Source organism: Herpailurus yagouaroundi, unplaced genomic scaffold (assembly GCF_014898765.1).
Source record: "Herpailurus yagouaroundi ecotype Mexico unplaced genomic scaffold, PumYag 29, whole genome shotgun sequence".
Taxonomy (NCBI): domain Eukaryota; kingdom Metazoa; phylum Chordata; class Mammalia; order Carnivora; family Felidae; genus Herpailurus; species Herpailurus yagouaroundi.
The window spans coordinates 89028577-89044551 of NW_024412377.1; the positions used below are offsets into that span (position 1 = coordinate 89028577).

General features: G+C 34.3%; 1 protein-coding gene across 4 annotated transcripts in view; it reads left to right on the forward strand.

Moving 5' to 3' along the window:
• The window catches only part of TMEM161B (transmembrane protein 161B), a 73028-nt gene extending 60420 nt beyond the window's left edge, over window positions 1-12608 (forward strand). For 3 of the 4 annotated variants that reach the window (XM_040449216.1, XM_040449242.1, XM_040449234.1), the window contains 6 exons: window positions 58-118; window positions 607-747; window positions 3444-3557; window positions 5608-5782; window positions 6852-6948; window positions 8609-12608. In XM_040449216.1, coding sequence (XP_040305150.1) covers window positions 58-118; window positions 607-747; window positions 3444-3557; window positions 5608-5782; window positions 6852-6948; window positions 8609-8886 — 866 coding nt within the window. In that variant the 3' untranslated portion in view covers window positions 8887-12608. The remainder of the gene's footprint in view (window positions 1-57; window positions 119-606; window positions 748-3443; window positions 3558-5607; window positions 5783-6851; window positions 6949-8608) is intronic. The other variant, XM_040449225.1, reaches the window with a different exon arrangement.
• The last annotated feature ends 3367 nt before the right edge of the window (window positions 12609-15975 follow it).

The following is a 15975-nucleotide window of genomic DNA, read 5'->3' on the forward strand; positions in this document are numbered from 1 at the left end:
CATTTTATTTCCAAAGAAAGATTCTGTATTAAGAAATTTTTTTTTCTCTCCCTGCAGGGTTTACAAATTTTTCAGATAGTGCGATGCAGTTTCTTGAAAAGCAAGGTTTAGAATCTCAGTAAGTTTTTAAAAATACTAAGTATCACTTAAATTTTAATTTTTCCATTTTTTTGTACAACAGCATTTTGTGGCTTTTTGTTTTTAATCTGTGAGGATTTCTTTTTAAGTAGATTGTCCCTTTTAGAAATATCCTTGCTCGTAATTTTTACATGTGTATAAAGTTAGTATGTTTCATAGAATTCTTATTTGTATTCTTATTTGGTTTAATTCCTTAAATAACTTTATACTGAGTTGTATATCAAATTCTATGTTGAATTTATTGGTTGGGTTGTTACCAATGTGGCTAGAGAGGCCTGATTTAGTTTATAGTTCACCCAAATATGGCTCATTATAATTGAGTAAGAGAACTCTTTTTGTAAAAGTTTACTTAGTTTTTATTAGTTATTGTGGTTTGTAAAGTAATGGATTAGAAGAAAGGCAATTCCTAGAAAGTTAACTTAGAGAACTTCTTACTTTTTTTATTTATTTTTATTTTTTTATTTATAGGGGTCCTGTTTCAAAACTTACCTTCAAATTTTTCCTGGCTATTTTCTGTTCACTCATTGGGGCTTTTTTGACATTTCCTGGATTACGACTGGCTCAAATGCATCTGGATGCCCTGAATTTGGCAACAGAAAAAATTACACAGTAAGCGGAAAATGTACATAAGCACATGCAGATAAATAATATGTTTTCCATCTTAATGAAGGTATATTATTGTAATGAAATAATAAATTATTGTATTAAAAATTAATAAATAACCGTTTGATGTCATACTACTTCCTCTTCTAGAAGCAGGTTTCTTTTATTCACTTCTAAATTTTAAGTCCTATGTTTAAAAACATGTATCATTTACTCAATTTCCTTTTCACTTGTTAAAATGGAAATGTCAGTACTTCTGTTAGTTCTTTTTAAGTCAGAAGTCAGTGTTTATGAAATACTCCCTATAATTGAACTAAGGATCTGTGGAAATTTTCTTTAATCAGAACATTTTAATTAAAATATTTTATTTAAATTTTATGTAAATAATTTTATGCAAATAATTTTTTACTTAAAATGTTTTTATTGTTTTGAAAGTTAGAACTTTGTACATAAGAAATAAGTTTTGTTTTTTCTTTTTTAATTATTGATCTGTTTTTGAGACCCTTGTTAAAATAATACATTATTTTATTTGGAGATTGCTGATACTGTACAGTGTTAAATATCATAGATTGCTTTTAACTGCCAAATCCTATTTTAGTTCTCAAATGGAGAAATAATATTTGAATCTCCACATATAGTTCAAAACCCGTTTACCATATTCTTTGTGGTTGTTACAGATGTTTTTTGTTGACTGTTAGACACCTTGGCAGAACGACAGGTTTATATCTCTCTGAATTCATATCCAGACCAAATTTCTGTCTTGTCTTCATGTTTTGCAGTAGAAGCCCAAGTTGAGAATATTCCATTTTGATATTTGTGTATATAATCTTTGAGTTTCTCTGAGTGATCATTTTTCCCAACATTTCTGTTCTTTAAAACCCTGTATTTAATGAAATTGTTTCTCTAGTCTTTTCACATTATCTCTCTTACCTGTGTCATTTTCCTTTATTTTAATTTTGCAGTCTTTTTGGTTTTCTCCTTACCTCTATTTTTCGGCATATGCTCTATGTGTGTGTTTACTTATTCTCACTTCCCAGTAACCACTTCTTCCTCCCTCTTTTTTCCCTTCCTTTTTACTCAGCATGCTCTTGGCTACATCCTGCTTTTCTCCCAACATCCATCCATCTCTCTAATGGCTTCTTTTAAAACAAAACCTGGTTCTCCCCCTCCTCTCTGCACACACACTTCAGTCCACTAACCCCAGTGTTAGGATTTAAATAAGCTGAAAGGGTGGGTGGAGGGGAGCCCTTCACCAGCTACTGAAACCGCTGTGGGCTGCTCCTTGATACTAGAGTGTTCCCTAGCAACACTGCATACCTAATACTGCTGCTTTCTTCCCCCGCACCCGGTGGTTTACCCAGGCTGGGGGATGAAAGAATCACTTTATAAAAACATTTAAAGCATTTGGTGGTAGTTTAGGTTTGGGAGGGAGCCTATCTTCGTTTCCTTTTCAGTAAAATGTAGCTTCTTTTTAAAAAAATTTTCCCTTTGGGGTTGGGAGCTTTATTTTCAGTTCATTGCAGCCCCCAATCGTGTTTTAGCACTCTGCCATGATACAGGAGTGTGGGCAAGCTTGTTCTGTTGTGAGAATAGCAGGACTGGCACAAAGCGCGGCATTCTCCTCACCCCCACCACCAGGCACTAGTATGTGTTTTCATGCCAGAGCTTAGAACCAGAGTTCCACCTTTTTCGGTCAGGTTTTCATGGGTTTCTGACCCAGGCCTGTTTCCTCACACAGGTCACTGTCATTTGCATTGTAGTGATGATTTTAAAATGTTGCATGTATGTATTTAAAACTGTCTAGTTAAGCCCTTCACTGTGGTTAATTATGAAGCAATGTATGGTAATAAAGCAGAAGGATTTGTCTTTTTCTAAAATAAGAACTGTCTTTAGTAGTCATCTGCCTTTGTGGGATACAAACTTAGAACATTAATTAACAATGAATTATAATTCAGACCTAAAACCTTTTAGTGTATCAGGTATTTTGGTTTTCTGGAGTAATGTAAATTTCCTTGGTACATACAGGATAGGGAAATTAATTTCAGGCATGTTCATAATATGTCATGAGGAAATAAAAATATTTGAATCATGATTTTAATAGTCTTATTCAAACATTATGCATGATCATTGCATTTTGAAAGTTTCCTTATGTGTAAGTTGTTGCAGTAGGTTCCATGTGCCCTATGCCTGCTAGTATTTGGACCTTGCTAACACTGTTTCTTTCTTATACATAGTAAGGAGGCACTTTGTTTTAGCTGCACTGAAAAAGTATCAAAAGATGATGCCTGTATACTGAAAATCCATTGGATTCGTTGACTGTGGAAAGTTAGGGAATCATTTAAGTAGCTGTGTATTAAATCAGGGATATCGTGGGAGATTGTTAAAGAACACTAGAACAGAACTGAACAGATTTTGATTTTAGTGCTAGGTCTGCCTTTAACCTGTGATACTCCCATGAGCAAGTCACTTAGCTTTCCTGAATCCAAATGTTCTCATCTGAAAAATTCAGATAATGAGGTAGTTTTGCAGGGGCTCAGATCAGTGTCCTGTAATAAGGATAAAAAAAAATAGTGATGTCAGTAATACCTTATTACAGAATACTGAAAATAAGTTTCTACCTCATTTTTTAAGTTCCAAGTTCCTGTAGTTTATTAGTGTATTTTATTCCTGGATTTTTATGTTTTTTTCTTACATACTTTCAGAACATTACTTCATATCAACTTCTTGGCTCCTTTATTTATGGTTCTGCTCTGGGTTAAACCAATCACCAAAGACTACATTATGAACCCACCACTGGGTAAAGAAAGTGTCCCTTTGTAAGTATGGGTATTTGGTGGCTATTTTTTGTTTCCTTATTGAATCATAACTTTTTCAAAATGGTATTTCCTGTATTTAAGTTTTTTAATGATAATATTAGGACACTGTACTTTTAAAACATAAATAGAAATGCTAAAAGATGTGTTCTAAAACTGAAGCTACTGGCAAATCATCATTTAACCTTTTTATGAATGTGAACAATTATTAATCCACACCAATATTGTCTTGCACACTTGTAAGTTTTTCTGCTTCCTCACATCATGTCTAGTTGTTACCTGACATTTTTCTGGTTTGGGGCCTGTTTTTAAGATACTTTCTGCAGTTCTTTTTTTTTTTTCCCCCTTAATTGTGAACATTTTGGAGGAAATAATGAGTAGTACAAATGGAAACTCATGTTCAGCCATTATAAGAGTTGTTGATATTTTCCATATTTGCTTCCCCCTTTTTTGGTTTGTTTTTTGATGCAGTAGTTTTTCAAGTGAATTAGAAGTCTAATATTTTTATCCCTAAGAGCTTTAGTATGCACCTCTAAGAAATAAGGGCATTTTCCGACATAATATTATCATTATACCTATCAAATTTTAAAAATAATGCCTTAACATTATTAACTAATATTAGGTTATATTTCCCCTTTTAACAAAACTAGACAGTAAGGAAACATAGAAACAATTTATTAAAAGGTGCTAATAACTGCATTTGATATATTAACTCATTAACCTTGTGGAACCATGTTAGAGTAATAGAAAGAATCAGACAAAGCTGGTTCAAACCCCAGTTGTGATCTTCACTGAAACTGTCACTTGAGGGAGATTATTTAACTTCACTGAGCCTCTGTTTCCCCATCTGGAAAATGAAGATAATAGTATCTACCTCACAAAGTTGTCATTGGAATTAAATGAAAGAATACATGTAATGCAACCAGCTGGAAGTAAGTGCTTAATAAATGTTTCCTTTACTGCTCTGCCTCACCAGAATTAAAGTGGAAAACCTTGACTAGTCATTGACTACACAGTATACATTTTATATTAATGTATTTCTTTTATATCCTGGTACATATCTGTCTTGGAGTACTCAATCAGTGATGACCATGATGGTTTTTTTTTTTTAAGAGTTAATCTTAATGAACTAGGGAAGTATCTTTTGAAGTTGTAATGTTTTCCCCCCATACAAGTAAGTCTTAATGGCAGTTTTAACTTGAAAGATTCTCAAAGTTTTTAAAAAGTAATTTCACATAGTTCACTGTCCTATATTAAGCACCTGATATGTGCTAGAGATTAAAAGAGATGCTGAGCATGGTCTAGGTGTTACTTTCCAATTACTCACAGTGTTACCTTTTATCAAAGCAGAAACCATGGTCTTTTAAAAACATTAAACCACAAAAGGACATCAGAAGTTATCTCTTCTTTCTAAAATCCTCTGAAAAAGCATCATAAGGGTACATCTTCTCACCTGGAACCCTCATCTTAGTCTTGAGGAATTGCTCACAGCTGAGCCAGCTTGAGCACATAGGTTAAATGACTTGATAGAGAGGATTCTGAGCCATCTGATTTCTTCATAATATATCAGAATTACTGGTTTTCCAATGATCCCAGTCAGGAGCTCAGCAGAGAGGTCATATTGAAATATCTGTATAATCAGACAAAACTCTAGGCATGGGTTGTTGACTTGGTAGTTCCACATGTAGTCCCCTATAGTTTCCTTTTTTCTTAAACTCTCCAGTTTAAGAGCACTCCTTCTCTTCATTTCACAACCAATTGTTTTTCACAGACAAGGGTAGACAGAGAAGAGGATCCCATGTACTTTCTGCTTTTTTCTTGTAGATATATGTTACTACTTTACTTTCATGATCCATTTATCTGTCTACTTCTATTGTGCAAGTCAAAGTATTCTATAGTAAGGCTGTAGTATAGTGGGATACTTTTGTTTTATATCTCCAACTGTAGCTACGTATAGATATCCTGTGTTTTATATGGTGAAAATTGACATATTTAACTAGATGCTAACATATTTTGGTTTTTGAGAGCACCATATCAACTTTTTGACCTGTAGAATGACAGAAGCTACATTTGATACTTTGCGACTCTGGCTAATAATCCTGCTGTGTGCTTTGCGGTTGGCCATGATGCGCAGTCACCTGCAAGCTTACTTAAATTTAGCCCAGAAATGTGTGGATCAGATGAAGAAAGAAGCAGGGCGAATAAGTACAGTCGAGCTACAGAAAATGGTAAGTTTCATACTCTAGTCACAATGAAAAATAACAAACACTGTAAGAAAACAAAGCCTTTGATTTCCTTTAATAGTAATTTCATCCCATCATACTCTTAACGAAAATAAATGGTATAATCCTAAGTTGATACATATTAAGAGACCTCAATCTGATTGTGGGGCGAAGTGAAGAAAGAATCTCAAGTCCTCTTCCTGCCTTAGTACTTTAAGTATCATACAGTTTGGGTTGCAAAGCTATAGTATGTCTACTACTGCTAAATGGGACCCCAATTGATTTGGAAAATACTACAATATATTATGTCTAGCCTTTAAGACTTGTGAGGTAGGAAACACTAGTTTTAGTGACTAAATTAATTCCATTTAACATTCTTCCAAGTATTTGAACATGAAATGTAAACATTTAACTTAATGTGAATTCCAGAGAAGGAAAGTGCTAGGAATCCATGCACCATTACAGTTAGCTGGATCTATATAACCTGATCTTGTCTTTTTTAGAATTTTGATGTTGGGTCCCCTATTTTTCACTCTTCTTTCATAGTCAGGGACATTTATCAAGATTCAAACACTTTTCTTTTGTTTTACTGTACAAATTTTCACACTCTCTATAGTTTTACCTCAAATTTTAGTTGAATATGTTCATATAGAATGGGGATTTAATGTTTTTATTTATGAGGGGTTAATGACTCGGCATGTTATTTTTATTTGATGTTTTTGGTGTCTGTCTAGAGATTTTAGCATTTTATTTTATATTTGAAATGTAACTGAATATGCCATTTGAATTTAAGTGATTATTTTCTCCAATTTATATTAATCGCTTAAGAAGAACTATTTTTAAGGAATTTATTTTAATATTTTCACATTTTTTAAAAAACTCATTTTCAAACTAAGCCTTTCTGAAGTCCATTTGGGGGCATTTATAATGAAGTGTAGACTTATTAGCATTTAGCTTCCTTCCCAAGATGGAATTACTTATCTCTTAAGCAATTCATTTTGATAATTACATGAAAGTTAAATTCACCCATAACACATTCACCGTATTAGACACTTAAGGATGTTGTTGTTTGCAGGTGGCTCGAGTCTTCTATTACCTTTGTGTCATTGCACTGCAGTACGTGGCCCCTCTGGTAATGCTGCTTCACACGACTCTGCTTTTGAAAACACTAGGTAGGCATGCCCTGGTGACGAGAAAGGGTGTCGGTTTCCTTTCTGCCTATAATTAATAATGCTTTTTGTTACCTACAAAGAAATAGGCCTCTTAAAATTGTTTTCTGCTGGGGCGCCTGGGTGGCGCAGTCGGTTAAGCGTCCGACTTCAGCCAGGTCACGATCTCGCGGTCCGTGAGTTCGAGCCCCGCGTCGGGCTCTGGGCTGATGGCTCGGAGCCTGGAGCCTGTTTCTGGTTCTGTGTCTCCCTCTCTCTCTGCCCCTCGCCCGTTCATGCTCTGTCTCTCTCTGTCCCAAAAATAAATAAACGTTGAAAAAAAATTTAAAAAAAAATTGTTTTCTGTAAAAGTTTTAAGAAGAAACATGGAAAACTTTGAGCTGTAGAAGTTGATTCATCATCTTGGATTTGAAAACTCAAGTCCATATAGTTTTATAGTATTATGCTCTATTTGTTTGTAAGAATTGTTTGCTGAAGGTTAATTCCAAAATTTACTGAGAAACTCGAATGAGCACTCTTGGTCTTAGTTATTTTGTGTTGTAAGAGGATGATATAAGATTTTTGTTAGTGCCTAACGTTTAAATTATTGTAAGGTCCTTGTATATTTATATGAATTGCAAGATCCTGTAGTGAGGTCTACTTTAAATTTTTTTTTTTTCAACGTTTATTTATTTTTGGGACAGAGAGAGACAGAGCATGAACGGGAGAGGGGCAGAGAGAGAGGGAGACACAGAATCGGAAACAGGCTCCAGGCTCTGAGCCATCAGCCCATAGCCTGATGCGGGGCTCAAACTCACGGACCGCGAGATCGTGACCTGGCTGAAGTCGGACGCTTAACCGACTGCGCCACCCAGGCGCCCCAAGGTCTACTTTAGATATTGACAGGATAAAGATTTCTCAGTGGAAGAACAAAGTTCTCCCATAAGTCTGTTCACTAAACTATCAAGTTCCTGTGTGGTGTTATTTGAGAGCTATCCATTATTGTATTGACCATTTCCCTTTGCTTAGATCAGGCAATCAGCCAGTGTGGGGGTTTAAGAAGCCCAAAGGAACTAGCAGTATTAGTTGGGTGTGCTTAGTAGATACTATAGAGCTGATGACAGATGTAAATGGCCTTTAGGAATCTATGGAACCTAAAGAAGTAGCTCAATTATAAATTATATGACTCATATCCTATCCAACATAGTAAAATATATGATGAAAAAGTTTCTGGAAGCTAGCTATTAATAGTGTCTCACATTGAAATCGTAGATAGTTTCTGAGAAAGAAATTTATTCTGATATTGTAGAGGTAGAAAAGATTTCTAAGAAGTTACTGAGTCTGTCCCTGTCACTGCAGTAGAGGTAGTTGATTAATGTATTATACAAGGAAAAAAATGTTTTTGTTATTTTACCAGATTTTACTGCAGTTAATTAAAAGTAAATTAGACTTTTTATGTGTACTTTTACTGATAAGGCCAGACTGTAGTCTAGTCAAGTTAAATGAATTTTTACCAGGTATGTAGAAAGGTTATTTTACTTTATTTTCAACGTGAAATAATTTGTTGTACCACTAAACTTGTTCTCAATTTCAAGTATAAGTTGAAAAAATTATTTTATTTTTTTAATTAGAAGCTTTGAAATTAGTCATTGTTCAAGTTTTACTTGTGTCTTGAATTTTCTAGGTAATCATTCCTGGGGGATTTATCCAGAATCTATCTCTACCTTGTCAGTGGATAATAGTCTACCCTCCAATTCTGTTTACTCTGAATTGCCATCTACTGATGGGAAGATGAAGGTAACTGTTACACAAATAACAGTGGCACTGAGCAGCTTAAAAAACATTTTCACTCCTCTGCTTTTTCGGGGACTTTTGTCTTTTCTGACCTGGTGGATTGCTGCTTGTCTCTTTTCTACAAGCCTTTTTGGGCTTTTCTATCACCAGTATCTGACTGTGGCATGAATCTCCGTTAACAGAAAAGGATATCCAAGCCACACTTTGAATTGAAATATCTGTGCCCTTGAAGGGCTATCGGAAACTAGAAGAAAGCAAATACAAAGGAAAAAGACATATCAGCATATCTTGTTTTAAATGCTTCCTCTGTATTCTCAGGGTGAATCAATGGTATAATATTTAAAATTACAGAGTAGATTATTAACTACTATACTGTGGCATTGGAATTTTAACTCCTTGTATTAACTGATGGTGAGAGGGCTATCTACAGAGGTAATACTTATGATTACCTTGGTTTACAGAAACCTCCAGCAGTCTTTGAAACTTCTCATATGACTCTAGTTCTTGATCGATTGCTCTTAATGGTATAACGGTACTGTTAATATTCATAGTGGCTGCCTATAGAACAATCTTCAAACTGAGCCATGCTTTGGAGGAGGGAAAGGAGCTAAAGTCACCTCTGTTGGTAATATATTAGTCACTCTTCAAATAACAACAATAGCAAAATCCAACAGAAAGGAAGAAATAGCTACTGTATATTACAGTAAAGAAAGCTGCATAGTAATTTTAAATTTAATGGAGATGTACATGGTTAATATCTACAAGTATTGCTGCTTGAGAGTAGCAAGAGTATTGTTTTAAAATGTATTTTATCCAACTTGAGGGATCTTTTAAAATGATCGGCTATATGAACATTTGCTGTTAGGCTTGGAACTCCCATATTTTATTTTATTCTTTGATCCTAAATATAGTCCTTTTAATAGTCTAAAAATATTTATCAATATTGATCTGACTTTTAAAAAATTACTTTAATCCTGCTGACTACCTGTATGTATTGTATATATATTATATATTAAATATATAATATATTGAAATTATAAAAGATGAAAATATTGAATCCTTAAATATTTTAAGTTGCTGAATGTATATTAAATGTGACTGAATGAGATGTCTTTGTATCTAGAAATTTTCTTTCTTTTTGGAATGAGATTAAAATACATTTTGAAAGTTCATCAGATTAAGCAATTTATTTGCGTTGCCTATGTGTGAGACTGCTTAAAATTATATAAGTACTTAGGTGATTTCTCCCAAATAAAAATCTTTTTTTTTATCACTTTTCAAAACTCAGAAACTTCCCACTAACCAAATCTACAGGAATCATTTAAACATTGTTAAGTAGGATTTGTTTTAAGTTCATAGTGTTTAGAATTAGAAATGTTAATATTTTATTTGATAGGATGAAATTCAGGTAATTTGAATGATAAATTCATATGAAATGAAAAGAAAAAGTAAATTTTTTTGATGCTTTTTACATGTAAAACCTAAAATTAAGGGTTTCAGTTTTAAAGGGAATGAACGTAAGAGATAAATAAGGTTTGTGTGTGTGTTGTTTTTGTTTTGTTTTGTTTTTTAACAGAATTTATAGGTAAATGTTCTTCCATGTTAAGGTCTTGAGATTACATATTAGTGTTATTGTTTCAGTGCTATTATCACTGTTGAAAGCACTTTTGAAGCTCTTTTGGAATTCCTTCCAAGGCTTGTGGTTCACATTCATTCAAATAATGGAATACAGCAAATTCCTATCTTTTGTTACAGACTAAATATTTTGTAATTAGCTGATACTTTAAATATGACTGAGTAATAAGTGCTTAAATTGGATAAGATTCTTTGGTTGAAATGAATTGTTAATATAGCCTAATGATAGTTCATGCGTATTTCCAAAAGAAACATTCCAAATACATCTTAAGATAACAGAATCCATGAAAATAAGGATCTTCTGACAGGATGACAGCATTTATAACAAGATTATGACATTTATTTTGTATGTGAAAGTTCTGATATGTTGGACTTGAAAAGAACCTCACCTGATATTTATAACCATTTTTATTAAAGAGCTACATCTTAAAAATTAGAATTAAAGTTACTGTTTTGAGTTTCAAAGATTGTACTGTGGTAGAGTAATATGGAGGGAAAAAGGCATAGAATTTATTATTGGATGAAATAACATGCACTTCTGAAATACTATTGATTCACTCTTTTTAAACTTGAATTCTCCCTAAGTATACTGTGAACGTGTGCAAACTGCACATTAATTTAAGTAATGGGTTTGGTTTCGTTTTTTTTTTTATTCTTTCCAAACAAATTTAAAGAGAATGATTGTTACAACTACTAACTGGTTTATTTAAGCATCTTGTCTTTGTACACAAATTCTGTTCCTAAGTGTAAAGGGTTTGTACTTTATGTAAAACAAACAAAATTTTTAATTGAGATATAATTGACATACAGCATTTTATTTGTTTTAGGTGTGCAACATAATTATTTATATATATATGTATGATTCCAAATAATATTTTAATATTGTTAATTAGGCCAGTAGAATTCTTTTATTTTTTATGTTGGATTCTGGTCAATATAAATGCTTCAGAGGTCATTTACTTTACATTTCTGTTAAAGTAACTAGGAATCCTTATAATCTTGCTTCATATAATTTGTGGAATTGTATTTGATAATTTGTTGACTCCTGCCCCCCTATTCCCTGCCCATTACACTATAAAAATCAGAGCTCTATTCTCTCTCCTACCCCCATTGAAATGTCTGAAATGAAAAGCATATAATTTTATCTTAATATCCGTATGCAGTTTGATTATCTTTGGCATTTTCCCCAGAATTCCAATTGCTATGCATAAATGACCAACGCATCCAAGCAGAATGGGCTCATTGTCTTATTGTTTCTGATATAAATATCATTGGTAAAATAGTGACATTTCTTCTTGAGTTATGATTCAGAAGAGATATTCATCCATTAATGGAATTGATAGGTCCAGGAAGCAATAAGTAGAATTCATTATGAAATCTATAATTGGAACTTCACTGGATAGATTTTATTCTTTCAAATGAAAGATTAAATTCTCAGTACTGAAAAGCATAGGGTCTCAACATTCTCTGAATTCAAACACACTTTCTGAGCCATCTCATAATTGAAAATGGTCTATCATGGTATATGGCTCTATTCAGCAAAATAAAACTAAGTGATTTTTGAATGTGGATCATCCTGCATCTTCACAGAGCTTTAGGTGGCTTAAAGAATCAGATTTAAACACATTTATGATCCTAGACCATGAACCCAGTATCTCAGATATTTCTACAGTATCATCTTTTAACTCCTACCCCTCTCATTATCTGTATTCTGGGTTTCTAACTCAGCTGGCTATATGCCATGAAAACTCTGACCTGGACACTAAGGATGATCACAAAGCTAATGTCAACCTCTCGCTTTAAAGTGGTAAACATTTTACTTATTTTATTTCTTCCTAAGAAAAACAAAAACCAGAGTGAGCCTGTCCTTATGCTTGTCTTTTGTTAGTTGAACTTCTTTCTTTTTAGCTACGAACTGTTAATGTTGGATGGGCCTATCTTTAATGATTCAGACGGCGTGTCTTTTTCTATTTCATTGTTCTTTCCTTTTTTCCCCCCTCAGAATCCCTTTATGTGGTTACTCCTCTCCTTTCTCCTACTTGGCCAAAGACTGTTCATTGTCTTAAATAAGGAGAAGCAGCATAATTTTGTGAAAAGAATATTAATTTAACCACCAGGAAACATCCTGTTTCTGCCTTCAATTAGCTATTTTTTGCATTTCTTACGCATTCAACCTATACTAATTAAATAGAATTGAATTATCGTCACTGTTGACCTCAATTTTATCATAAAATAAAGAATTTACATTAAATGTATGGCTGTGTTTTTCTAAATCTGATAGCATTTTCTCTTCGTGTTAGCGTGAGAAAGATAAAGAGCAATTTTTGGCTTTAGGAATGGTTACAGATCGTGTTAGAGGACTTTGACTTACTGTTTGTTAAAAACTACTTCACAAAGAGTGTTTTCTCCAGGAACATTTTGCTTTGTGCTCTTTTAATTATTCATTCAGAAAATATTTATTGAGTACATTTTATATTCCCTAAACTGCTCTACATACAGCAGTGAACAAAACATCAAAATCCCTCCCCCCCAAGGAACATAGAGTTTGATGTAGGAATGTAGCAAAATGAATATGAGTCAAATGTAGGACATATTAGATAGTGATAAGTTCTTTTTTGTGTGTGTGTGATGTTTATTTTGAGAGAGAGAGAATGCACATGAGCTGGGGAGGGGCACAGAGAGAGAGAGAGAGAGAGAGAGAGAGAGAGAGAGAATTCCAAGCAGTCTCCATGCTGTCAGCACAGAGCCTGGTGTGGGGCTCAAACTCATGAACTGTGAGATCATGACATGAGCCATAAACAAAAGTGGGACACTTAACCAAATGAACCACCCAGACTCCCTTAGATAGTGATATGTTCTAATGAATGGGAAGGAATCCAAGAAGGGAGAATATGAGGTTGGAGGGTAGGGATTGAAAGAAAACCTCACTGAAAAGGTAATTTCTGAGTAATGACCTGCAGGAGATAAGAGCCACCATAGTGTTTTTTTCTTATTATTCCTGTAGTTCTTTGGTTGACAAAACACCCTGATTGCTTGTACTTTGCTATTTGTGAGCTCCCTAATGAAATTTTAGAAGAGATGGACAATATTGTATAGTCCCCTTTTCAGGTTGGTATATTGTACAGGAAGGATTATAGGCATGGAATTTAAATGCTGCTTGTTTGCTAATGAACAGTAAAGCATGTAACAAATGTAATCTCCTGAGTCCACTTGTTATAGTTTTTCTGTCAGGTGCTTTTTAACTTAATTCAAACATGTTTACATTTTATTTCAGTAGAACTTTTAAAGACTCACAGGATTTCAAATGAGTTGCAGGACCCTAGAGCAATATGATGTGTCCATTTGGAAGTCAGATTTTATCCACCAGTTCTTTAATCTGTCAGATAATCTGTTACACAAATGTAATTTACACAACGGGTAACATGACTGAGGAAAAATTTGAATTAATAACATCTTATCAAAATTTTAAATAGATACCACAATTTGAGTAAATCAAGTGTACCTACTGCTAAAGTACTAAAAATGAAGGAGATGTATTTTTTAAAATAGTGCTCTATAGAAGTTAGCTTTAACATCTGTTTTATTTGGAATGCATTTTTCTTTCTGTAATTCTTGAAAACAATTTTATTTATGAATAGAAAATTCCAGAAGACTAAACAAATGAAACTATGTTGGTAGAATTACTTTAAATAAGTAGCAGTGGTTAACTTGTAGGAATTACTGTGACTGCGTTTATGTGTATATATACTTGTTCCGTTTCCATCATTTCCTTAGAGCATGAAATGCAACTTTTTCCATGTATTTAAATCTCTATCATTATAGTAGATAGTCCATGTACCAGTTTTGGATAAGTGCCTGATGTCTAAAGTTGAGATTCTGTCAACTGAATAGTCTGTTGAAACTGAATATCAGCATCAGAGAAAAAAAACAGAACTATAGGAATAAACAAATTTTATTTAACAGATTTTAACCTTAAAAAGTTTTTGTTATGTAAGTAGTGACATTTTAAAGGAGTAGCATTGCTAGCGCCTGGGTGGCTCAGTCGGTTAAGCATCCGACTTCGGCTCAGGTCATGATCTCATAGTTCGTGAGTTCGAGCCCCATGTTGGGCTCTGTGCTGAAAGCTCAGAGCCTAGAACCTGCTTCAGATTCTGTCTCCCTCTCTCTCTGCCCCTCCCCTACTCGCATTCTGTCTCTCTCTCAAAAATAAAATAAAAACATAAATTTTTTTTTCTTTTTTTTTTTTAATTTTTTTTAACGTTTTTTTATTTATTTTTGAGACAGAGAGAGACAGAGCATGAATGGGGGAGGGGCAGAGAGAGAGGGAGACACAGAATCAGAAGCAGGCTCCAGGCTCTGAGCCATCAGCCCAGAGCCCGACGCGGGGCTCGAACTCATGGACCGCGAGATCGTGAGCTGAGCTGAAGTCGGATGCCCAACCGACTGAGCCACCCAGGCGCCCCCAAATTTTTTTTTTTAAGGAGTAGCATTGCAACAATCGAGAAAGCGGAGTCATTTCAACTGTTGTCACTAAAATAGTCACGGTTCAGAAAATGAACCTCAATCCTTCATTTGTAGTATGTAGTACTTCACACTACACACAAAATTTAATTCAAGAGGGACCATATACCTCATTGTAAAAACTAACACCATACAGGGTGCCTGGGTGGCTCAGTCGGTTAAGCATCTGTTAAGCGTTCGGCTATTGGTTTCGGCTTGGGTCGTGATCTCCCAGTTTCGTAGGTTCAAGCCCCATGTCAGGCTCCACATTCACAGTCCGGAGCCTGCTTGGGATTCTCTATCTCCCCCTCTCTCTACCTCTTCCCCACTCACACTGTCTCTGTTTCTCAAAATAAATAAGTAAACTTTAAAAAAATTAAAAAGAAAAATTAAACCATGAAGTTTTTAGAGGAAGTCAGAATAGCTTGGTAATTTTAAGGGTGGACAAAGGTTTGTTAGTATGCAAGCAATAATCAAAATTTGTTTAAAAATTTTTTTAATGTGTATTTCTGAGAGAGAGAGAAGGAGAGAAAGAGAGACAGTGCTCCAGCCGGGGAGGGGCAGAGAGAGGGAGAAACAGAGCCTAACACTGGGCTTGAACTCATGAACCATGAGATCGTGACCTGAGCCAAAGTTGGATGCTTAACTGACTGAGCCACCCAGTTGCCCGAAATTTGTTTATGATAAAAGAAATTTCATAGAGATTTAAAACTTTTCATCAAAAAACTTAAGAAAATAGACATGTCACAACATGAGGTAAAATGAGGTAAAATATTTGCAAACATGAGGCAAAGTACTGGTGTTTAAGACATATAAACAACTACCAAAAAAGAAAAAAAAAAAGATGAAGGAGTGGGCCAGAAATTTAAGTAGATCCTTCACAGTTGACCAAAAAACACATGAAAAAGTACTCAGCCTCTAGGAGTTGTTGTTGTTGTTTTTTAAGTTTATTTATTTTGAGAGAGAGAATCCCAGGCAAGCTTTGTGCTATCAGCACAGGGCTTGACATGGGGCTCAGCTCAGTCTCAAACTGTGAGATCATGACCTGAGCCAAAATCAAGAGTTGGATACTTACCTGGCTGAGTCACCCAGGTGCCCCAAACGCTAGCACTTTTAATATGA